We start from the raw sequence: 21,946 nt of genomic DNA, 5'->3' as shown, positions 1-21,946 counted from the left end.
ACATGCAGGATGCTGTAGATTCTGAGACTCCAGGACCTGGTACCAATCTCACAGAGTTTGAAGGTTAGAAATCTGCACAAGACACAAGAGACTGAAATGGCAGGGTTAGACTGCCAGGAGGACTTGAGTATTTATTCAAAGCAAAGCAGACTCATTGGCATTGTTTCCCTTAGCAAAGGATTGGGTTTCTTGCTTGTTTGTTTAAAAGAAACTACTTATGCCCAGGGTGGTGGGTGTATTCTCACAATTCTTGTTCTGAACTGGGTTTGTAATCTATGGGAAAAACATAGTATCTCCTAGATTTTAGGTCAAAGGATACGGAGGACCAGGGAAAGCAGGAAGAGCAGGCACATGTTTAAATGCTGTAAATAAATTTTCATTTATTTTAAGAAATTTCAAAGCCTCCTTGAGTCCTTTCATTAGTGTGTGTGCTGGTTAGGATATTTGTCAACTTGAGATGAGCTAGGGTCATCTGGGAGGAAGGACCCTCCATTGAGAAAATGCCTCCATCAGATTGGCCCGTAGGCAAGTCTGTGGGGGCATTTTCTTGATTGATGGTTTCTGTAGGAGGGCCCAGCCCACCGCAGTCAGTGCCATGCCTGGGCAGGTGGTCTTGGGGTGAATAAGAAAGCAGGATGAGCAAGCCACGAGTAGCCAGCCAGCAAGAAGCGTTCCTCCATGGCCTCTGCTTCAGTTCCTGCCTCCAGGTTCCTGCCGACCTCTCTTCATGATGCGAAAGCTGTAAGCTGAAATCTTTCCCCCCAAAGTTGCTTTTCATCATGGTGTTAATCAGAGCAACAGAAAGTACATTTGTACTTTACCTTTTGAGAAGTGTCTGGTCATTTTGTTTGCCCGTTCGTTGAGTGGATTGGTTTCTTGGGTGTTTCAATTTTTTGCATTCTTTTAACATTCTAGACATTAACAAATGTCAAGAGATGCTGGGTAGTCAAAGCAATCCTGAATAAAAATGCTGGAGGAATCACAATACATGATTCTAAGTACCACAGAGACACAGGGGGAAAAAAACCCACAAAAACATGTAAACCAAAGGAACAGAAGACTCAGAAATGAGTCTATGCAGCAGTACCAGCTGCTGCTCTCCCACTAAAGTACCCAAAGCACACACTGGAGAAAAGACGGTCTCCAGCTCATGGTGCTGGGAAAACTGGATTCTATATTTGGAAGAATTAAACTTGATCTCTGTCTTTCACCCTACCCCCAAATCAATTCAAAATGCAGCAAAGCCCGAAATGTCAGATGCACCAACCTTTAACTGTCAGAAGAGAACAGGAAAAACCATTCACGATAGAGGACTTGGGAAGGATTTTCTGAAACCAGCCCTAAGCCCACGGGAAATTAGTGTAAGAACTGACAAGCAAGATTGAATGACATTAAAATGCTTTTATACCACAAAGGAAGCAAGAGACAGCCCACAGAACAGGGTGAAAAAACTAAGCTTGGTGCCTCAAGAGACTGGAGGGAGAAAAGCCAGAGACAGAGGCTGCGGACGCACCAGTAGGTGGCGCCTGTTTCTTCCGGGAAAAATGAGTATGATTTGCTCTCAGCCTGGAATCTCAGGAATTAAGGGTAGCCCTTTAGTGAAGTCCATGTCATACTTTTAGTGCTGAGCCCATGAAGTCACTAGGTCCGCACTGCTGCCTAGACTATCACAGGTCGCATTGCTGTATGTATGATAAAGTTGTATCATGTCCACATGTCGCTCCAGCCTCATTTCCCCAAGCCAAGTCACCCCATAGAGACTGCCCAGCCTTGGGTGCAGTCCCAGGAAATTGGCTCTTAAGATGTGGGAAGGGAGTGTGGCATTATCAGCCCTTCAGCTGGGTGGCCTTTAGGTGACACAGGCCCTCTGGCCTTTCCATGGCGAGCAAACTCTGGCTTGGGTACCCACTGGAGGTCACCTGTGGCAGAACATTTGTTTGCAAGCAGACATGTCAGTTCCTATGTCCTACATGGACAGAGAAGGTGCACACTGAAAATCTGACAGCATCTAGGCTTAGGTTTAAGATGTGGCCTTTTGGCGTGTTAGGTCTTTAGCTTTCTAACTCTTGGGGCACTAATTTGGGGCCCAATTAGTGTTCTTCCTCTTAGGACAACGTATTTTATTGTAAAATCATCCTTTCTCAAAGTCCTTCTAGATTTGTCTATTCACACTTAAGTCTGGCTCTATGGTCTACATTGAAGGTGCAAAACTTGGTGACTGTGGGCTGTGAGTTCGAATTCCCTCCCACTGTTGCAGGGGTGATCTCGGCTCAGTTTCTCAACTTCCTTTGCCAATTGAAGGAAGCAATTTTTCCACTCGCAGGCTTCCTGGTTTCAATGAGAGAATTTATGTGGTAAGAACCTAAATGCCAGGGGGCGTCAGTGAGGGTAAACACACAGTGGAAAAAAAATGCCCTTTTGGGGGAACTCTGGGTCAATCAGCCAGAACTACTCTCCTCTGCCACCTTGTATTTCAAATCGCATCTCTTGCCTCACCCCGGTTTTCCCAAACGGCTTAAAAAACAAAAACAAAAACAAAACGAAACAAAACAAAAACCCCCGGAGCGGCAGATGTAAAGCCCGAGGGGGGCCCCCCCGGAGTGAAAGTCACCCAGAACGCATCCAGTTCTAGCCAGCGTCGGGGGAGGAGCGCAGAGAAGCTGCGGAGGAGGAGCGGCGGGCGGGGGCGCGGACGAGGGTGCGGGCGCGGGCTCGAGCAGACACATGCGCGCCACCGCCGCCGCCCGCCGCAGCCCTCGGCTTCCCGGGCTGGAAACCTTTGAGACTGAGCGGCTGCCTCTAGGTCTGCGCTGCCCGCCGTCCCTCCCTCCGTCCCGCGGCTTGCGAGGGAGGACCACGGGGGCTCGGGGCAGCCGGAGAAACCTGTGACCCCCCGCGCAGGAGCGGGGCGGGGGACCGGGAGAAGATGGCGACGCCGGGAAGCGAACCCCAAGCTTTCACGCCCGCTCTCTCGGTAACCACCCTGCACCCGCATCTCCACCACCAGCACCACCAGCACCACCAGCACCACGGAAGCACGGGAGGCGCCGGCTTCAACCTGCCCTTGAACCGTGGGCTGGAGCGCGCGCTGGAGGAGGCGGCCAATTCTGGGGGCTTGAACCTGAGCGCAAGGAAGCTGAAGGAGTTTCCCCGGACGGCAGCCCCCGGGCACGACCTCTCGGACACGGTTCAAGCAGGTGAGACAGGGCCCGGGCTGGCCACGCGTGTACTTGACTGTTGCACCTTCCCGCCGGGCCCGGGTGTGCTACTAGGTTGGCTCGGCAGGAGCGGGTTCTGCAATGTGCGGGATGGTTGCAGCGGGCACGGTGGCCTGTCTGACCCCGACCATGGTGCAGGAGCGCAGGGTTGCGCCCACCAGCGTTGTCTGGCGCGCGGGAAGTGGGAGATAACCGGCAACGGCGAGCAAGTCTGGAACATGAAGCAGGTCCCGGACCTCTCTCCACAGAAGCATCCCACGTCCCGGTGGGTGGGTGGGGAAACCCAGACAAAGGTGGCCGGCCCTCGGCCAGCCCTGTCCTCTCCGCGCAGTGTCGTGGCCCCGGCCACCGCGCCGCGCGCCCGTGGCTTGCTGCAGCCGGAGAGGCGGTGCCAGCCTTGGTTCTGCGCCTGTGCGAGCAGAGCCTGGTGTCTGGCTCTCCGCCCACACATTTCGGTTCCCTCCACCGGGGCTCCCCGGTTCTCACTAACCAGGCCTTTGCGGGGGGCCCTGCAAGGGAAGCGTGGCGTAGTAAATGAAAAGTAATTAAAGTGAGCCTGTTTGCCAGTGTGAGCCCGGCAAGTTGTAACTCGCGCCAAAGAGCAGCCGGCTTCTTCATGTTGTGTCATGTGTTGACATATTTCGGAGATGTCTGCTTTCCCTTTGGTAGTCGGAATTGTGGGAGCGGATCCATAAACAGGAAGGAGGGTGGTGGAAGAGGCTTGGGGCCTTGGGATCATCGGTGCAGATCTGACTTGGTTTCCGACCATCCGGTTCCGCTCTCTGTGGGACGGTTTGTACCCCAGCTTAGCGCCTAGCGTTTCCCGGGGCAGTGGGTGCCCCATGTCTGAGCCATTGCCTAGACCTCACGACTGTCATTGCGTCTTCCGAAGTGCATCAGGTCTCTAGGGTTCTGGATTACCTGACTCCCCTATCAGGGTCTTTCAGCTTCCTCTTATAAAGGAAGACTAGGGGGCGGGGCCGGGGAGCCAGCTGTGGCTTTCGGAGGCTAGGTTTATCGTTAATTCCATAAAACGTTTATCAGGAGGCCTACTGAAGATTTAGATGGAGTTCTGAATTCATTGGAGGACAGAAGCACTCCTCTGGGGTCATTAAACGGTGATATTTGGATTTAAGGATTGCCCGGAATGGGCAGGCAGAGGGGAAATTCCAGAACTTAGCTCTCAACAGCTGGAGAGACTCTTGGTAGGACCTCATAGTTACGGCTTTTCAAGTAGAAGTTATTCTAAGAGTCGCCTGACTCATTAACCTTAAAAACAGTCCTCCTACCTAGTCCTTCCTTTCTGCCATAGTTAGGATGGTTGTGTATACTGCAGAAGGTAGAGCTAGCTCGACCAATATCAACACATTTGTGTAGCTCGGCAGCACCCTTAGAGTTGTTCCAATGCTTCAGTGTTGCTGATTACTCCTGAAGTTGGGTGAAGTTGCCATGTACGCTGTGCTGGCTTTTTTTTTTTTTTTTTTGGAGAATACCAGTGCGAAGGTAGTGTGTGTGTGTGTTTTACAGTTACTGTCTCTATGGGTGGTCAGTGCTTGTAAAGGGTCCTTTATGTTCTCTCTGGTTCTGTATGGCCATGGGTTTTGCAGATGTTTAATTAGGAGCATCACATATATTTAATGCTGCTAAGACTCCTAACTTGTTAAAATTAAGAGGCTTCTTGTTAATTCCACAGCCTAAAACAATATTATTTCAGGGACGGAAGAGGCGAAACGGTGGCAGCTAAGTTTGTAGGCACTTAAGGCAATATAATGAAGAGGAAAAAAAAGGTAACTGAAGAGTCAGTTGTTATATGTAAAATTTTAATACGTGTTAAGGAATATTTTCTCTGACTCAGGTCAAAAGCTGAGTATAAACGCACACCTTCCTTTCTGTCCTCCAGAAATACTTAGGCTGGACATGGGGGCAATACCTATGATCCCAGGAGGTGGAGGTCAGTCTGGGTTACAAGGTGATGAGGCCCTCGACTCATTCTACATGCCTCCACACCCCCATATCCCCCAAAGAATATGTGTAATTGAGCATTGTTCTTTACTTGTGAGAGCAACAAAGCAAAATAAAGACATTCTGTGGGTGGTGTTGACATTTCCTACACATAAGGAGTTCAGGGAGTTGATGAATATTTGGTAATAATAAATTCCATGAAGCTAGTGGTTTCTCCTGGGCTCCAGCCGATTATCTAAGGATGGCATCTGAAGATCTTTAAAACTTTTTCGTAATTTTTTTTTTCTTGGTAGTGGAAAGTACAGAAAGCCTCTAGCTGTTACTGTATCCTGGGCCATTTGGTTTGTGTCTTGTAAAATGTCGCTTTTCCAGCAGCTGCTTCTGCAGACAGGACTGTATGCTTGGGCGACACAGCACACAGCTATGAATAGAGATGTAAACGCAGTCTGGAGGCCTGGAGCTGCTCAGTAGAAGTCTAGGCCCTTGTCACCCAAATGCATGTACTTCAGTCATACAAAAAACCAAAACCAAATACATGTACTTCAGTAATACAAAAACAAAACAAAAAACAAAACAAAACAAACAAAAACTCCCTTGTTCTCACTTTGAGGCTGTTCATTTACTTGAATTTCAATCAAAATTAGATTTGTTGTGCGAGGGCAGGAAGTCTTTCAGTAAGTTTACCGAGAAGGGGTGATGGGGACAGTGGTATAGGTGTTAGCATTCTGGCCAGCCCAGTGCCCTGTCTTCATCTTAGGTAAAGTCCTCTTTAAGAGAAAACCCCTCCCCCTCCTCTATTCCCAGGAGGTGTGCACCCCCTCACCTCCTCCCTCTCCCCCCCCTTTAATAAAACTTTTCATGTGAGTGCCGCCTGCGTGATGTGTCTTTCCTGCCGCTCCTACTTGCTGTGACCCTCGCCTGCCATGTCTGCATGGCGTGTCTGTGGGGTCTCCTCGTCTCCAACCTACCAAGGTCTCTCTCCCTCCGCTTTACAACAGTTATTGTCCTGGCCCAGATTAGAACTGACATGGGCTTGGTATCTACATGGGTCAGCGTGGAACACTTCGTATCAGGAGTCCGTGGAGCCTCATTACCAGGTGGAGACTGACCTGGAGAGAAACCAGGTAACATGGCTCGGAATCATACCCCTTCTGAGACATGGACCACTGATCTGAATCCAGACGGCCCCTTGCTGGTGTTTGTGTCCCGACCATCTCCTGTTGGGCAGAGGGCCACAGTGGTTAGGGCTAGAATTTGCGAGGCTTCCTGGAGGTTCATTCCGTAGACATTCGTCCCTATGAAGTTTCCACTCTCTGGTTTGAGGAAGGGATTGGGAGATAAACTGTCTTTTTTGTTTTGTTTTATTTATCTTCCCAGATGAGTAAGAGGGGTCTTTGGATGCATGTAATATCTTTGTTTTCTAAACATACAGGCTGATTCACACGGGCTTGAGGTTGCTCATAGCCAGAGCGCATAATGACCATCCCAAATATAAACAGAAGCACAAAATTGGACCTGATAAGAAGAAACACACAAAGGCATGTCAGCAAAGCACCCTCATCCGGTCTAGTGTTGATTTATCATGTAACATCAGTTCAGATGGAGAAGTTCAAAAGTTTACGTTTATGACTGACATAAAGTGGATTGAAAAGAAAGGAAATCTGACAGAGGCTGGCTGCACGGGGCTCTAGAAAGTCAAAAGAAAACCTTACACAGGCCTTTGGAAACACTCCTTGAAAACTAGTATTGTTTAGCCAGGCCTGGTGGCACGCGCCTGTAATCCTAGCACTTGAGGGGTGAGGAAGATTAGGAGTTTAGGGTCATCCATTGATAACATAGTTTGAGCTACATGAGACCATACTTAAAAAAAAAAAAAAAAAAAGAGGCTGTATTGTGACTGAGTGGCAGAGCCCATCATTATCAGTGTCTTACCAAGACTAGATGGGAAATGGAGAGTTTGTGTATCTAACTACAGGGCATAAACACTCACTAAGGCTGGGCTTGATGGAACTGGCCTCTGATCCCAGCTACTCAGGGCTGAGCCAGGTGGATCACAGTTTCCAGGTCTGCCTGTACTACAAAATGAGTTCAAGGCCAGCCCCAGGAACACACTAAGAGCTTGGCTCAAAACTGAAAGTAAAACAGGCTTAGGCTATCACCAGGTGAAGAATACTGGGAGCCTGTGAGAGACACGAGGTTGAATGGTTCAGTGCCTGGAGCATTCTAGGCAAGTGCTGTAGCTTTGTGCTACTCCTAACCCCTGTACCTCTCTCTTCAGAGTTTTTAATTTTGTGTTTGGGTGGGGATTGGAGCTGCAAAGTGTAAGGCGTGAAAATCGAGATAGGAAGCCGGGGGAGCCCCACAGGCCAAGAGAGTGTCCAGACAGTGTACCAGGCGCTATATGCAGCCTTCAGAAGTTAGGATAGGCAGCAGAGGTAGGATGCTTGTCAGGGTTTGCAGGGTGGATGTGGGTGGATGTGCCCATGAGCATCCTGTGGTTGGAAAGGTGACCCTAGGATGAGGAGGGAGAACCTGTCATTAAAAGAAGAGAGGGTATTTAGGCCTGTCCCTTGGTCATACCCCACTCCTACCTTACAGTGGGAGTCAGCCCACAGAGCTTTTATGCTCTGTTGTTTGAGGACTCTGGGAAACCTGCTGGGGCCTGGGATTTGTCAGCTGGTGGGACTGTTATTCTCCCCTGCCTGATCCTAGCTCTCTTCAGTGTCTGAAGATTCAGGGGCAGGCTTTTCTGCTACAGGCTGACTTCCTCTACCGCACTCCCACCCTGTAGCCCCAGAGTTCTTGGATAGGAACATATTTTAGCCATTGGAATCCATATAGAGCTTGATAATGAAGCCTGTTTTTGATAATATGCACGGTTCCATAATTTGGCCATGAAGATTTTTCCACTGTTAAACATAGTGGAGCATTTGAAATCGTATTTTCTTTCTCTTTCAAGTGTGTGCCCCCAGGCCTGGCCACATGTGTTTTCTTAAAATTGGTGTTCTTAAGCTGGGTGTGGTGTTGCACACTTTTAATCTCAGCACTCAGGAGGCAGAGACAGGTGGATCTCTGTGAGTTTGAGGCCAGCTTGGTCTACAGCATGAGTTCTAGGACAGCCAGGGTAACACAGAGAAACCCTGTCTTGAAAACAACAACCACCACAACCACCACCTTGTGTTTTTTCATAGATATATCTAGTTATAGATCGTTTTCTGCTATTGGATTGGTTTACTGGTTATTGATGACATTATCTTTTAGTCTCTTTAAAATTTATTTTTATTAACCTTTAGAGAATATTTTAAGTGTATATAATGTATTTAGATCATGTTTATCCCATTGCTTGCTCCTTTACTCTGCCCCTCTGGCTGAATCCCTCCTGGTCAATGAGCCTCCTTCTAGGTCCATGACTGTGTGTGTGTAATCCCCTGAATTAGATTAGGGTTGAGTGGTTAGTGGCAGAGTGATTGTTAAATTGTCCATGTTCTGTTAAATATTCCCGTGGGCTCATGTAGTCATCTTAATGTGTTCGCTTGTTGTTTGTGTGCTCATCCATTCAGGAACTATATCCTTTCCCATCTTTTCCATATTTTCTTCTGCCATTGATTAACTTTTTCCCTGTCAAGGCCCAGAGGACTTCTGCTCTTAAGGCTTTTAAAGCACCGTGATTCAGTACACATGGGGGATCTAAATCACGTCCACATGTGCTCTTCCCTGTGGTTGGTGTGGTGTGTTACCAACATGCATGGTAGACCCGCATTATTGAAAAGCCAGTAGCATACACATGCTTCCAAAATAATAACATGCAAGTACAGGCCAGGACATGTTCATCAAAGAACAGCCCGGAGCTGTTCACCTTCGTCTTTGAACCGAATCTGTTGGAGATTTTGTGAGTCCTGGTAACCTTTTATTTAATTTTTGCTGGTTCATGACAGGCCAATATTTGCCTCACATCCAACCATTGGAAACTTTTTATTTCAAGCGTTGACTATGAATGGTTCTGAGCGCTGAGGCAAGGTCAACTTTTCTACCCTGTTGGTTAGTGATGCTGTGCTATCAGTATTTAAAGGCTGTTACAGACGCCTTCTGGAGTCCATTGCCTCGCTTGGCTGAGACTTCTCTGTTGTTACTCTTCTTCATCTTTGCTTGATCAAACCTGAATTTCTCCCCTTTCAGGTGTGCTTTTCCGTCCCCAGGTCTGTTTGCGGTATAGATTGAGAGTCTCTTATATAAAGGTGCCCTTGGGCACCGAGCGTGTTTACTTCCTGTTCCTGTCTTTGTTGCCCCCCACCCCCACCCCCCAATGCTTCTGCAGCGATTCTTTGAATTAAATGGCAGAAGTGGGGATGAGGGCATCAGTCAGGACACAACCCTTGAGCTGCTTACATAGTGTATGTGGCTCCTTTGGAATACTGCATTTAGTTTTAGAGAGATGTTCGCCTTGGGTTAGGTAGTTCACCACTTCCTGAACCCTCCTGATCACATCAGCCGTTGGCATTAGAGTGATTTGGTGTTAACTGCAGGGGTCAAGTTATAAAGTTATAATATAGTATAAAGGTTTTAATAGCTCACTGGTCTCACATACCTGTTATCGGGTTGAGGCCATCTTGGGCTCTAGAGTGAGAACCTGTCTGAAAAACAGCAATAACAAAAATTGACAAGTCTGTAAGACACAAAACCTTACTGTATTGCCATAGCTGAGTACTTAATTTAGCAAAATAGCACAGCTCCTGGGTAGCCTCGCGCCTGTCAGGTGCTGCTGTGGTGGTGCATGAAAGCTGTTTGTTGTGTGTGTGTGTGTGTGTGTGTGTGTGTGTGTGTGCGCGTGCGCGCTCTCTCTTGCCCCCCCCCCCTCTCTCTCTCTCGCATATTTGAGTATGTGCATGCATGCGGAGTCCAGAGGATGCTGATGCTGAGTTTTCCTCAGTAGCTCTCTACCTTCCGAGAAGGGTCGGTCTCTCTCATTTAGTCTGAGCTCCCTTGGCCGGGGAGCTGCTGCTGCAGGAATCTGCCTGTTTCTGACTCCCACCCCTACCTCCTTGTGCCAGGCTTTTAAGTGGGTGCTGGGGATCTGAACTCGGGTCCTTGAGCTTGCATGATGGGCACTTTACCGATTGAGTCACCTCCCCAGCTCCAGAGTTTCTTTTCTGTGCCAGAACTTTGCTGTGATAGTTTTTTTTTTGTTTTGTTTTTTTATTTTTTAAATTATAAGCAATGAGAGTTGTTCAACAAAATAAAAACAAACAACAAAAAAACAGACTGCAAGAAAGAAGAGGGGGGAAAAAGAAGTCAGACTTCTCGGTTAGACTTGGTCTAGGAAAACTGGGTCTGTGAGGTAGACTGAAGCATGAGGCATGCTGTGGTGTTCTTCCTCTTAAGAGACCAGGGGCCTGCATGTGCACACTGTAGGAAGAAATGATGCCTTTGGAAACTGCGAAGTAACTGAAAAGAAAGTGAGGTTGTTTCCACGAAAACTGTGAGACTTGGACTGATTTGCATATTCCAGGATTGGAAGAGAAGGGAAATGTGTTTTATTTATTTTTATATTTTATGCATATGAATGTTTTGACTGACTATATGTCTGTGTACCGTGTGCTTGGTGTCCATGGAGGTCAGAAAGGGAGTAGGTTCCCTTAGAGATGGTTATGAGACACACTGTGGATGCTGGGAAATGAACCCAAGTCCTCTGTAAGAACAAGTGTTCTTGACTACTGAGCCGGGAAATGCATTTTTGATAAGAGTTCTGTATGTTCACAGTTTACCTCGGCTGTATTCTCTTACACTGGCTAAATAAGGAGAGTATAGACCTGGGGGTGGGGGATGGGGCAAACCCAAAAGCAAATCAGAATAACGATGTTGATTTTCATAGCAGAAGTTTTTCCTTCCTTCCCTGTTCTCCCCTTCCTTTCTTCCCTTTTCCCTTCTTCTTCTTCTCTTCCTTCCTTTCTTTCTTAAGACAGGGTCTCCTTATGTACCTTGGCCAGCCTTGAACTCTCTATATAGCCTTGAACTTGATATGTGGTTCGGACTGGCCTTCAGCTGTGATCCCCCTGCTTCTGCTTCCCAGTGTTGGGATTTTTTTTTTTTTTTCTAAATTAGAAATAATTGCTTTGCGATCAATATGATTTTGGCTGAGGCAGGTGAGCTTGCTTGACTTGAAGCCAACAGACTGCATTTAGGTTGTTGGGGAGTAGGGAATGGATTGTGGGATCTTCCCGGAGGCCTGCTTTTCTCCCAGCTCTTCTTAGCTCCCTGTGCTGTGTGGGCCCTAAAAGAGAGCATGAGATGGACAGGGCATGAGCCTTCCGGGAGCTCTGAAATTTTCTCATCACTGGTCTCCTCTTTTCGAGTCCTCCGGCTTCTCACGCCGCCTCCATTCTGACAGCAGACCCCTGGGCACTGTCCGTCTGCTACAGTATGCAGGCCAGTGATGCTCTTCCGTATTTTTGGTGTCTGTGTGGTATGGTGTTCCGTATTTTTGGTGTCTGTGTGGTATGGTGTGTCATACAGCTTCTGTATGCCTGACCTGGTGCAGCAGTCTAGCTTAGTTCTGAGTTAACTCACTCTTCTCTGCAGGCAACGGTGACAGTTCAAAATTGCACCATCAACAGACTGCCTGCCTGGCCTCTTCTAGACTGTTTTCCATTTTGCTTGCTTTTCCATGCCATCCGTCACATGCTCCCACTCTTCACTGCTCTGCCGAATTGTGCGTGTCCAATTCATATTCCATGAAGTCTCTGGCTGCCCAAAGCAAGCTGCCCCCCACTTTGCCTCTTCTTGAACATTTCGCTGTTGAATCATATGTCGCTCTAAGGTGTATTTGTGTCGTTACCTCATGCATTTTGTATTTCATTATTTTCTTCTTTGGGTATAGTAGTCTTCCCTCATGGTGACTTTGTTTCCATGGTTTTCGTTACCTGTGGTCAGCTGTTGTCCAAAAATATTAAACAGAAAATTCCAGAAATGAACAAATCATACGTTTTACATTGTGCGCTATTCTGAGTGCATAATGAAATTAAGTTTCATTCTACTTCATCCTGACCAGCATAGGAGTCACCCCTTTGCTAATGTATCTGTGCTCTGTATGCTACGGACCTGTTACTCACTGAGTAGTCTGTTTTGGTTATCTGGTCAACTGATGCAGTATAGCAGTCTTGTGTTCCGGTACTGTAGGCGGAAGTTTCTCAGTCCCACCTGGCCCTGTGGTCCGGACGAATCTCTTCCATCCACAGTCCTGCAGCCACTTATAAAACAATCACTCAGAGGCTTAATATTAATTACTGTATGGCCTATGGCTCAGACTTCTTGCTAGCTAGCTCTTATAACTTAACCCATCTCTGTCAGTCCATATGTTGCCATGTTGTTCTGTGGATTTACCTGTATCCCATTATATATTGCTCCTTAGACAGTGGGCTAGCGTCCCCCCCTCACTCTGCCTTTCTCCTCTCCCTGTCTCTCTTGGATTTTCCCACCTGGCTCCATCCTGCCCTGCCATAGGCCAATGCAGCTTTATTTATCAACCAATAGGAGAAACATATTCACAGTGTACAGAAAGACATCCTATGTTACGGTACCCGTTTTGTAGTAGTGTAACTCACCATCAGGGTACCTTTATCCCTCATCACACTTTGTCCCATTGGATGGGCCCAATGTCATCTTACATCAGCACTAGAAGGGTGAATACAATATAGATTTTACTTGTGTGCGCTCGCACATGTGCGTGCATGTGTATGTTGGGGTGGAGACAGACATTGCCTGAAGGGATGAGGTTTGGGAGATGGTTCAGTTGGTAAAGTGCTTGTGAGGACCCAAGTCTGATTCCAAGATCCTATTTTAGAAAAAGCCAGGTAGAGTGATGTTCTTAATCCCAGCTTTGGGGATACAAAGACAGTTGGGTCCCGAGGCTCTCTGGCCAGCCAAACTAGCCTACTTGCTGAGATCCAGGCCAATGAGAGACCGTGTCTAAAAGCAGAATAGTACCTGAGTTGTCCTCTGGCTTCTGCAAGCATACACATACGCATGTGCCCGCACACACATGCATGCACGTATATATGTCTATACACACCCCACAAAAAGTGACCACATTTATCACAGTATTTTTATTAGTTATTGCTTTTTAATCATTTTTTGCTTTTAGCTATGTATATTTGTGTGTATGTGTTTGTATGGGTATGTGCATGTGAGTGCAGGTACCCAAGAAGGCCAGTAGAAGGCGTTGTTACAAGCGGTTGTGAACCCGATGTGGGAGCTGCAGACCAAGCTTGGGTCCTCTGCAAGCGTAGCCAGAGCTCCTAACCGCTGAGCCGTCCCTCTAGCTCCTACTGGTTAATGTTTTTTATGTCCTGCTTTGCCTATTTGGAAATTACACTTTAGCGTGGGCATGTGTTGCCTGGAGGAAGCATGCTGTCCACAGAGTTGAGTACCAGCTGTGTTTTCAACCACCATCTTGGACTTGGACCCTTTCCCTCTCAGGAAAGGGGGAAGTGCTCTGCTTTCCCCAGGTTTAAGTCTCTTCCTTCTTCACTGGCCTCTGAGTGTGGCTCTTCAGGGACTTTCCTGATTTTCTGTGTGGGCCTTCCAGGTCTACCACCAGAGTAGTGAGATAGACCAGCGCTCATCTGACTTCTCTTTTCTGCCCCTGGACTCTGCACGTTGGTCTGTTGTCTTAGATCTACCATGAGGTTGTCCTGTATGTGTGCACTGTTAGTTGGTCTTCTGCTATTTTCTGGTGCTCGCTTTATTTGACATCAAGTGACTTCTAAGGGATTCTGGAAGAGCTGGACAAAATTTTATGTAACCGATAGCAGATAAAAAAAAACAACAACTGGTAAATAAAATCTGGGTGTGGTGACACTTGCGTGTAATTTTAGCACTCGGGAGGCTGCATCAGGAGGTTCATACATTTGAGCCTAGCTTGGGCTACACTGCATATTTCAGGCCAGCCTAAGCTACATAGTGACCCTTTAGCGAACAAGAAATCAAACAGCAAATGCTTGTCAAAACTTTGGGGAAAAGGGAACCCTTATTCATACACTGTTAGTAGGAATGTAAATTAGTGTAGCCACTATGGAAATCATTGTGGAGGTTCCTCAAAAAACAAGAAACGTGGCTGGAGAGCTGGCTCAGCAGTCAAGAGTACTTACTGCTCTTGCAGAGGACCTGGGTTTGGCTTCCGGCATTCCATGGTGGCTCACAACTTTTGTAATTACAGTTCCAGGGTATCCAACTCCTCTTTTGACCGCTGCAGGCTCCTGCAGGCACACGGTGCACATATGTACACTCAGGCATAGCCACATACACATGCACTGTATAAAAAAATATTAAAAAAAAAAACCACCTCAAAAACCATGCAATGGAACTAGCATGGATCTAGCTATACCCCTCTCAGATTTACACTTCAAAGAGTTCATATCAGTGTGCAGGAGAGACAGCTACACACCTGTGTTTATAGCAACACTGTTCATGATAGCCAAGTTATGAATCAGCTTAGACGTCCATTGATAGATTTAAAAAAGTAACAGATAATGCAAATGGTCATACTCAGCCACCAAGAACAAGGTGCCATTTGCAGGAAAATGGATAGAACCAGAGATCATGTTAAGCAAAATAAATCATGCTCAAAAAGGTGAATATTGCTTGTTTTCCTATCATATCTGGAAGCTAGACTTTTCCTTTTTTGGTTTTTCAAGACAGGGTTTCTCTGTGTAGCTTTGTGCCGTTCCTGGAACTCATTCTGTAGCCCAGGCTGGCTCCGAACTCACAGAGATCCGCCTGGCTCTGACTCCTGAGTGCTGGGATTAAAGGCGTGTGCCATCACTATCCGGCTTTGGAATCTAGACTCTTAAAGGAAGCACTTGAAAGTGGAGGGACTGTTAGAAAAAGGGGAGGAACCCACGGGGAGGGCTAGGGTTTGAATACGATCAAAGCACATGACGTTCACACATGATAATGTGATGATGCTCATTTATTTTGTACAGTGAATATATACTATTAAAAGAAATGAGCAAATAAAAGCTAGTGCATTTGTGTGTGTGTGTGTGTGTGTGTGTGAGAGAGAGAGAGAGAGAGAGAGAGAGAGAGAGAGACAGACAGACAGACAGACGGGGAGAGGTCTACATTGGGTGTCTTCAATCTTACTACTTTTTATTTTTATTTATTTATTTTTTATATTGTTATTATATTTGTGTTTTAATTTTACACATCAGCCATGGGTTCCCCAGTCCACCCCATCCCTTCCCCTCCATTCCGGTTCCCCAGTCCACCCCATCCCTTCCCCTCCATTCCCATCTCCTCCAGGGCCAAGACTCCCCTGGGGATTCATTTAAACCTGGTGGATTCAGTATAGGCAACGCCAAACGAATGGAAGCACATGAATTATGAACCAAAGGCTGTGGAGCCCCCAGCTGGATCAGGCCCTCTGGAGAAGTGAGACCACTGAATAGCTTGAGCTGCTTGGGAGGCATCCAGGCAGTGGGACTGGGACCTGTCCTTGGTGCATGAGCTGGCTGTTTGGAACCTTGGGCTTACACGGGGACAATCTTACTACTTTTCAAATTTATTTAAAATCTTATTTTTTTAATTTAAAATTTCCTCTTTTAGATTTTTAAGTTTTATGTGTAAATTTTAAGTGTTTTATGCCCATGTGTGTCTGTGCAACATTTGTGTGCCCGGTTTAGAAGAGGGTGTCAGATTTCCTGGAATTGGAGTTACAGGTGGTTGTGAGCTGCCTTTCGGGTGCTGGAATCAAACTTAGGTCCTTAGTAAAAACAAGTGCCTAACTGCCCTAGAGCTTTATTATAAGGAACTCGCGAATAAAAACCATCCTGCTTGAGCTTGGTTTTGACCCTCACTGAATGTGGAGCACAGGTTTAGGCTGTCTGCAAACTTCAGGGATCTGCCTGCGCCGTGCTAGCCCTACAGCCACAGATGGTGCTATGTGCTTTTCTTGGGGTGCTAGTGGGCAGAACTCAGATCCTCATGCTTGTAAAGTAGGCACTTTACCAACTGAAGCATCTTCCCACCCTATCAGCATTTTTGGGTACCTATCAGATATAAGGAAGGGCGGATGATTTAAAAGAAAGCAGATGTAGTTTTATCTACTTCATAGACTCAGGAGAAGATTAAAGAAATGATGCATTTGCAAGTACTTTACACGTTTAAGTATTCTCATTAAGTGTTAACTTGCCTGTTGAGACTTGAAGCCCTTAGCTAGAGGGGCTCTCATCAGAATAGCTCAGTGGTTAAAACTGGTTCCCTTTCCCTCCTAAGACTTGAGTACGGCTCTTATCTTTGTCTCTGAAAACCCTACTCTCAGGCCAGATAAATCTTCCCATTGCTTTCTTTACCTGTGGAATGGGGGCTAATAATACCTGGTAGAGTTGTGGTGAGGGTGGTGATTAGCCAGCACCCTGGTTGGTGCCAGATATGGCTTCAACATGTATTCTATGTTTAGTGCTCGCCAGGTGTTCTGCTTTGAGCATGGGCGGGGCTTAGTCACTCATGGCCACACCTTTCTGTTGCCTTCAGAAGAGGGAGTTGGGACACTGTAGAAACCATTCCTTCATATCTCTCTGCCAGTAATGTTGAGGACAATGACTCCCAGAGGGTTCTCTCAATTGGCCAAGGTCACATAGCAAGAGTGGTGGGTGCCTAGCCAGGTTAGCCTCTCACTGCCCTGTGTTGAAGAACTCTTGCTGAAGCCAGGAGGCCACACTGGGGTGGAGGGGAGGCTTCTGTCCCTCTGTAAAGGTCTCAAATGGTACTCAGCCAGACCAGCCTTGTGGTAGACCCCACAAGGATCAGAGAATGTTCTGAAACCTTTAATGACATCTGGTCCAAAGCTGGGGAGAATGTCCTAATACCAATAGTAGTCATGGATTAAGCCTGTTAGTTCAGGATTTTACTGCCTGTGGTTTGGGGGGACTTGCACAGGCCCCTTGTGAATTGGATTCCAAGCTTTTAACAGTCCTGTTGGGCAGCCCTGGTTCACAAACTGAAGGCCACAAAGTTCTTTTCATAGCAACCTTTGTAATTTAGAATTTGCTCTTCCAGGTTTCCTGTGAAAAGAACGTTAGTTCTCCTGCCAACCCAGGAAGGTCCATTTAATCCTAGCAGATGTAAGCCTTTGTGTTAATGGTGAATTCTTTCTTCTTTTTCTTGTGTATATGGGTGTGTATGAGAATGTGTGTGTGTGTGTGTGTGTGTGTGTGTGCTCCATGAGCCCATGGAGGACACGTGTCAACATTGAGTGTGGTTCCGTGGGAGCTGTTTGTCATGTTTTGTTGAAGGCATGGTCTCTCTCTAGGTCATGGCTAGACTAGGTAGTCAGCAAGCCCCAAATTTCCTCTCATTTCCACTTTACCGAACACTGGGATCGCAAAACAGCACTTGGTCTTTTATGTGGGTTCTGAGGATCAAACTCTGGTCTGCATGCTTGGCTGATGTACACTTTACTGACTTATTATTTGTTTTGGGACACACAGCCACAGTTTTGGAGTGATACTCTCGAGTCCTGAGGCATGGCCATCAACTTGTAAACCAAGTTCCTGCCTCTGGGAGATGATTCTTTCCTTCTGGCCATCCCCAGTATGTGCTAGAAGGTCTCCACCCCACTCCTAGACTCTTTGGTCAGTGGGCCTAAGCTAGGTATTCTTCCACACTGATGTGGGCAGCTAGGACTGCCACAAGTCAGAGGTGCCTTGAGTTGGCTCTGACGCTGAGAGGCTTCTGGACACAAGATATACTATTTTATATACTTCCCTATTTATTCACTTATACTGTGGGCCTCAGTACAGAATGTCTTCAAACTCACTGTACTCTCAAGTGCTGGGATTGCAGGTAGTGCTACCATGCATGCTTCCCTGCTTTTTAAATATTTGTTATCGTACAAATTACAAGTTTTAGGACTGGAGAGAAGTTAGTCAATGTCTTTAGAGCTGATATTTGTAATTTGTTAAAAACAAAAATGCCATTTCCCGTTTGGGTCCTGTGTAGATTCACAGGGACGCACTGGAGCTCAACCGATTCGGCTTGGGTGGGTGACGGACAGAAGCCTAGGTCCCGTAGAGACGGGCGGCTCAGTTTCCGTCAATCAAGGCAGCGCTTGGAAAGCACCAGCCTGTCATTGGCATGGTGCCAGAGAGCTCAAGCTGCCAGGACTTCATCCAGCTCCAGAGGAAAGAATACTTCACTTTCTGTGCCTCAGTTTCCTGAGTGAAAGAGGAGCGTGGCGATCCTTGGGTTATTGTGAAGAATAGATGATTGGGTGAGTTGTGTAGCTCAACACTAGGCACAACATTTGCCATGACGAGGCAACTTAAGAGAAGATGCCCACTCTTACAAGACAGGGAAAGATTAGTTTCCTAGAAATCTTGTGATGGTAACAAAGCAATCTCAGTACCCCGAAAGACTGAGTGTGCGTTCTGGCAGTGTGTGGAGGTGATGTTTCTACTCTCCTGACAGACTCGGAAAGGTGGAAGTAGGTGGTATTGTTCCACAGGCAGGCAAGAGATGGATGGTGAAATGTTGGGTTACGCTACTAGTCTGGTACAGTCAGAACCATGTTTTCTGGGCTTTTTTGGTTTTTGTTTTTCCATTCAGTCCTCTGTTTGACAGTGGTCTTCAATCTGATTTGATAAAGGTAACCTGAGGGAAGTGAGTTGATAGTGAAGAAGGAGCCTTGGATTCTGTGCATGTTGGGGCTGCATTCCTGAGCCATAAATATATTCAACTCTTCTGTCTGGGGGATTGAGGTAGTGGAAGGAGAGTGTATTCTGGGAGTGCTTGGCTAACCTCAATATCAAGACTCAAGCTTCTTTTTTCTTACTGTTTTGCCTTTGCGGTGAACTTCAATCAAAATCCATTTCACCCTCCCCCCCAAAGATGATGTTGTGGAAAGGCATGGGGGGCATTTTATGGTAAGCAGTGTCACTTGTGGGTCCAGGATCCTTAGCACGGTTCCCAGGTCACCCTTGATAAACGCAGCATCTTTGTTTCTGAGAAGAGGACTCAGGTGGTGCAAGTACACTGAGCAAGAGAAGGTGGTACCCAACTGGAGCTCAGGCCCAAGCATCCTCTGCTTTGGCAGCACTGGAGGAATGGATGAGAGGGAGGTATGAAATGAGATGAGACTCAGACCTGGGGCATTGTGACGGACGATCCTTTGGGTAGTAGAGATGCTGGAGTCCATCCCAGACAATGACACTGATTCCTAACCCGTGTGACATCCCATACCATTCTGAAGTAGTGTGCGGAGGGACCATATGCAATCTGTGGAGATCCAGCCAGAGCCTTCCCTGTGTGTCAACGCCAGCTATTAACTCCTTTTGTAAGAAATGAATTCTAAAGGAAGTAACTTGTTATTTTTTTTAAAAAGAAAGATATGTATTAAAAATCTCCAGCTGTAATGACTTGAAATAGTCATTTAATAAAGGAGATGATAATGAAACTGTAGATACATATTTATTAATCCTTGGGTATAAATGCTTGCCACTAAACCATATAAACTGTAACCCACTTGACCCTTTCATTGACATCTTACTAGATTTTAATTTATCCAGTGAGAAATGAGCAAATAACCAGTTTGGTCAGCGACTAAGAAGTTCAGGGTCCAGAACATTGCAAATATCTATTTTCTGAAAGCTGTCTTTTTAGATAACAAGAATGATTGATTTCATTTGTCCAAATGTGTCTTATTCAGTGCATTCCTTGGTTGCACCTAAAATCTTTTAAGTGTAGAGCCAGGCCCCATAGGATAGGCCTGTAGTCGTAGCCACAGCAGAGGTTGAGGCAGAAGAATTGCTAATTCAAGGCCAGCCTTTGGCATAGAGTTAGTTTCAAAGCCAGCCTGGGCTAGTTGGGAAGACCCTATCTCAAAATAGACAGTAGTAAGGAGGGTTGGGATGCAGCTCAGTGGTATTCCTGAGTCTGTGTGGTTCAGTCCCATACTGCCCCAAAGACATGATATAGCTCAGTGGTTGAGTGCTAACATGCATGAGCCTCTGGGGCTTGGTCCCCCAGCACTGCAAAAACCCTAACATTTTGTTGGTCTGCAGTTTGAATCTAAATTGAAAGAAGGCATTTTTCTCTCTTTGCATAATTTCCTTAGAGAAGTGGATGGTAATCTGGGCATGCAGTTTAAAGTAGGTGTGTAGTGGGTAGCCATCCCAGCATTGGCCTGGAAGTTCCAACCCCCACTGAGGCTTCGGTAATGGTCACGCCCACAAGGCGGGGCTGAGGGGGGAAGCTGAAGACCCAGGATCAGGATGGAGAGGAGAGGTCGCTCTTGGTTCTGGGACCCTGGACGCTGGAGGTAGACCGAGCAGAGTTCTCCAGAGAACACAGCCGGACTGTGCCATACCTTTGCCAGACCCTGCAACCTATCCCTTCATTTGTAAGTTACCCCACAAAATAAACCTCCCTTTTAACTACGTGGAGTGGCCTTAATAATTTCACCAATATAGGTGTGTGTGTGCGTGTGTGTGTGTGTGTGTGTGTGTGTGTGTGTATGTGTTTAGAAAGCATGGATAAATCCAGATTAATTTTAGTTTTAGCTGTGGTTCAGATAATGCTTTCTGGTAACTGTGGAGTTCTTTCAGGGCCATTGTCCCAGGGAGCCCATCTTGACCACTGGACACAGTTTACAGCCTGTTGAAAGTCCTTTTTCCAGCTGCTGGGTCTACTCTCAGGTAGTCTCACCTAACTCTAGCCCCGAGCATTTAGACCGAGGAGGGGGGGGGCGGCTTTTAAAGGCAAAACCTACCTCCTGTCAACCTTGCTCAGCAGCTACAGGGGAGGTTCTCAGAAGCAAGTGTTTAGCAGCAGCAAAGAAAGGCACTTAGCTGGAGGGGTCCTGCACAGGCAGGCAGTTTAACAGGAGCTACCTACGGTAGCTGGGCCATCTTGCCCTCAGGTCCTAGAATAGAATTGGGTAATTTTCTATGGGATTCTCCATCAGGAAGATCAAATTCTAAGAAAGCTGAAGTGGCCTCAGCAAGATCTAAGAGGGAGGAACCTTTGAGCCGTCTTGCCCTGTCACAGTATTATGTGTATCATAAGCTACACATTCATGAGTTGGGATATACTGAATATGATGTATTTTGTGAAACTCTGTTGGCAGTTATGAAGACTTACTTTTTTTGTCCCACCCCCAGACCCCACCCAGACTGTTTTCCTGAATTGGTATGTTAAAGAAGACTGGATGTCTCCTGTCTTGCACAGCAGGAGTTCTGAGGTCATGTGCTTGAACCCTTACTCCCTGTCCCTGAGGAGGGCAGTGACAAGGATTGTGTAATCCAGCCATTGTTCATAATCAGGCAGTGCTGGAATTTCTGAAGTGGCTTTACAGGTTCTGTGTATTTTTCTGTGGTGACTCTGGGTCTCAGACCCCTTCCCTCCTTGAGTCGACAGCTTGTAATCTTGGTGTGTGCGTGAGCACTCCTGCAGGTGTGTATGTGTGCATATCTGTGTGGAAGCCAGAGGACAATCTTAGGTGTTACTCAGCTGCTGTCCACTTCATTTTGAGACAGTGTTGGCCTGGAGCTTGCTGATTAGACTGGGCTGGTTGGCCAGTGAGCCGTAGAACCCACCTATCACCACCTCCCCAGTGCTAGGCTTAGAAAACATGCCTGAATGTGCTTGGTATTGGACTCAGGAGAAGCATATTACTGACTGAGCCGTCTCCCAGCTCTGTTTGCAATCTTTTCCCACCACATGATAGACTGGCTAGGACAAGCGCCAGCACCTTGGGATGAAAGACTTCCACGTTT

The 21,946-nt window shown here is 46.8% G+C and overlaps 1 protein-coding gene across 5 annotated transcripts in view; it reads left to right on the top strand.

Annotated features, from left to right (window-relative positions):
* Positions 1-2,700: 2,700 nt before the first annotated feature.
* Positions 2,701-21,946, top strand: part of Lrch1 (leucine rich repeats and calponin homology domain containing 1) — a 197,454-nt gene continuing 178,208 nt past the window's right edge. For 2 of the 5 annotated variants that reach the window (XM_036199045.1, XM_036199043.1), the window contains exon 1: positions 2,701-3,197. In XM_036199045.1, the coding sequence (XP_036054938.1) occupies positions 2,927-3,197 (271 nt within the window). In that variant the 5' untranslated portion in view covers positions 2,701-2,926. The remainder of the gene's footprint in view (positions 3,198-21,946) is intronic. The other 3 variants (XM_036199044.1, XM_036199041.1, XM_036199042.1) reach the window with 2 other exon arrangements.

This window comes from Onychomys torridus, chromosome 9 (genome assembly GCF_903995425.1).
Source record: "Onychomys torridus chromosome 9, mOncTor1.1, whole genome shotgun sequence".
In the NCBI taxonomy this organism is placed as follows: Eukaryota; Metazoa; Chordata; class Mammalia; order Rodentia; family Cricetidae; genus Onychomys; species Onychomys torridus.
This window is presented reverse-complemented; position numbering and strand designations above follow the sequence as displayed.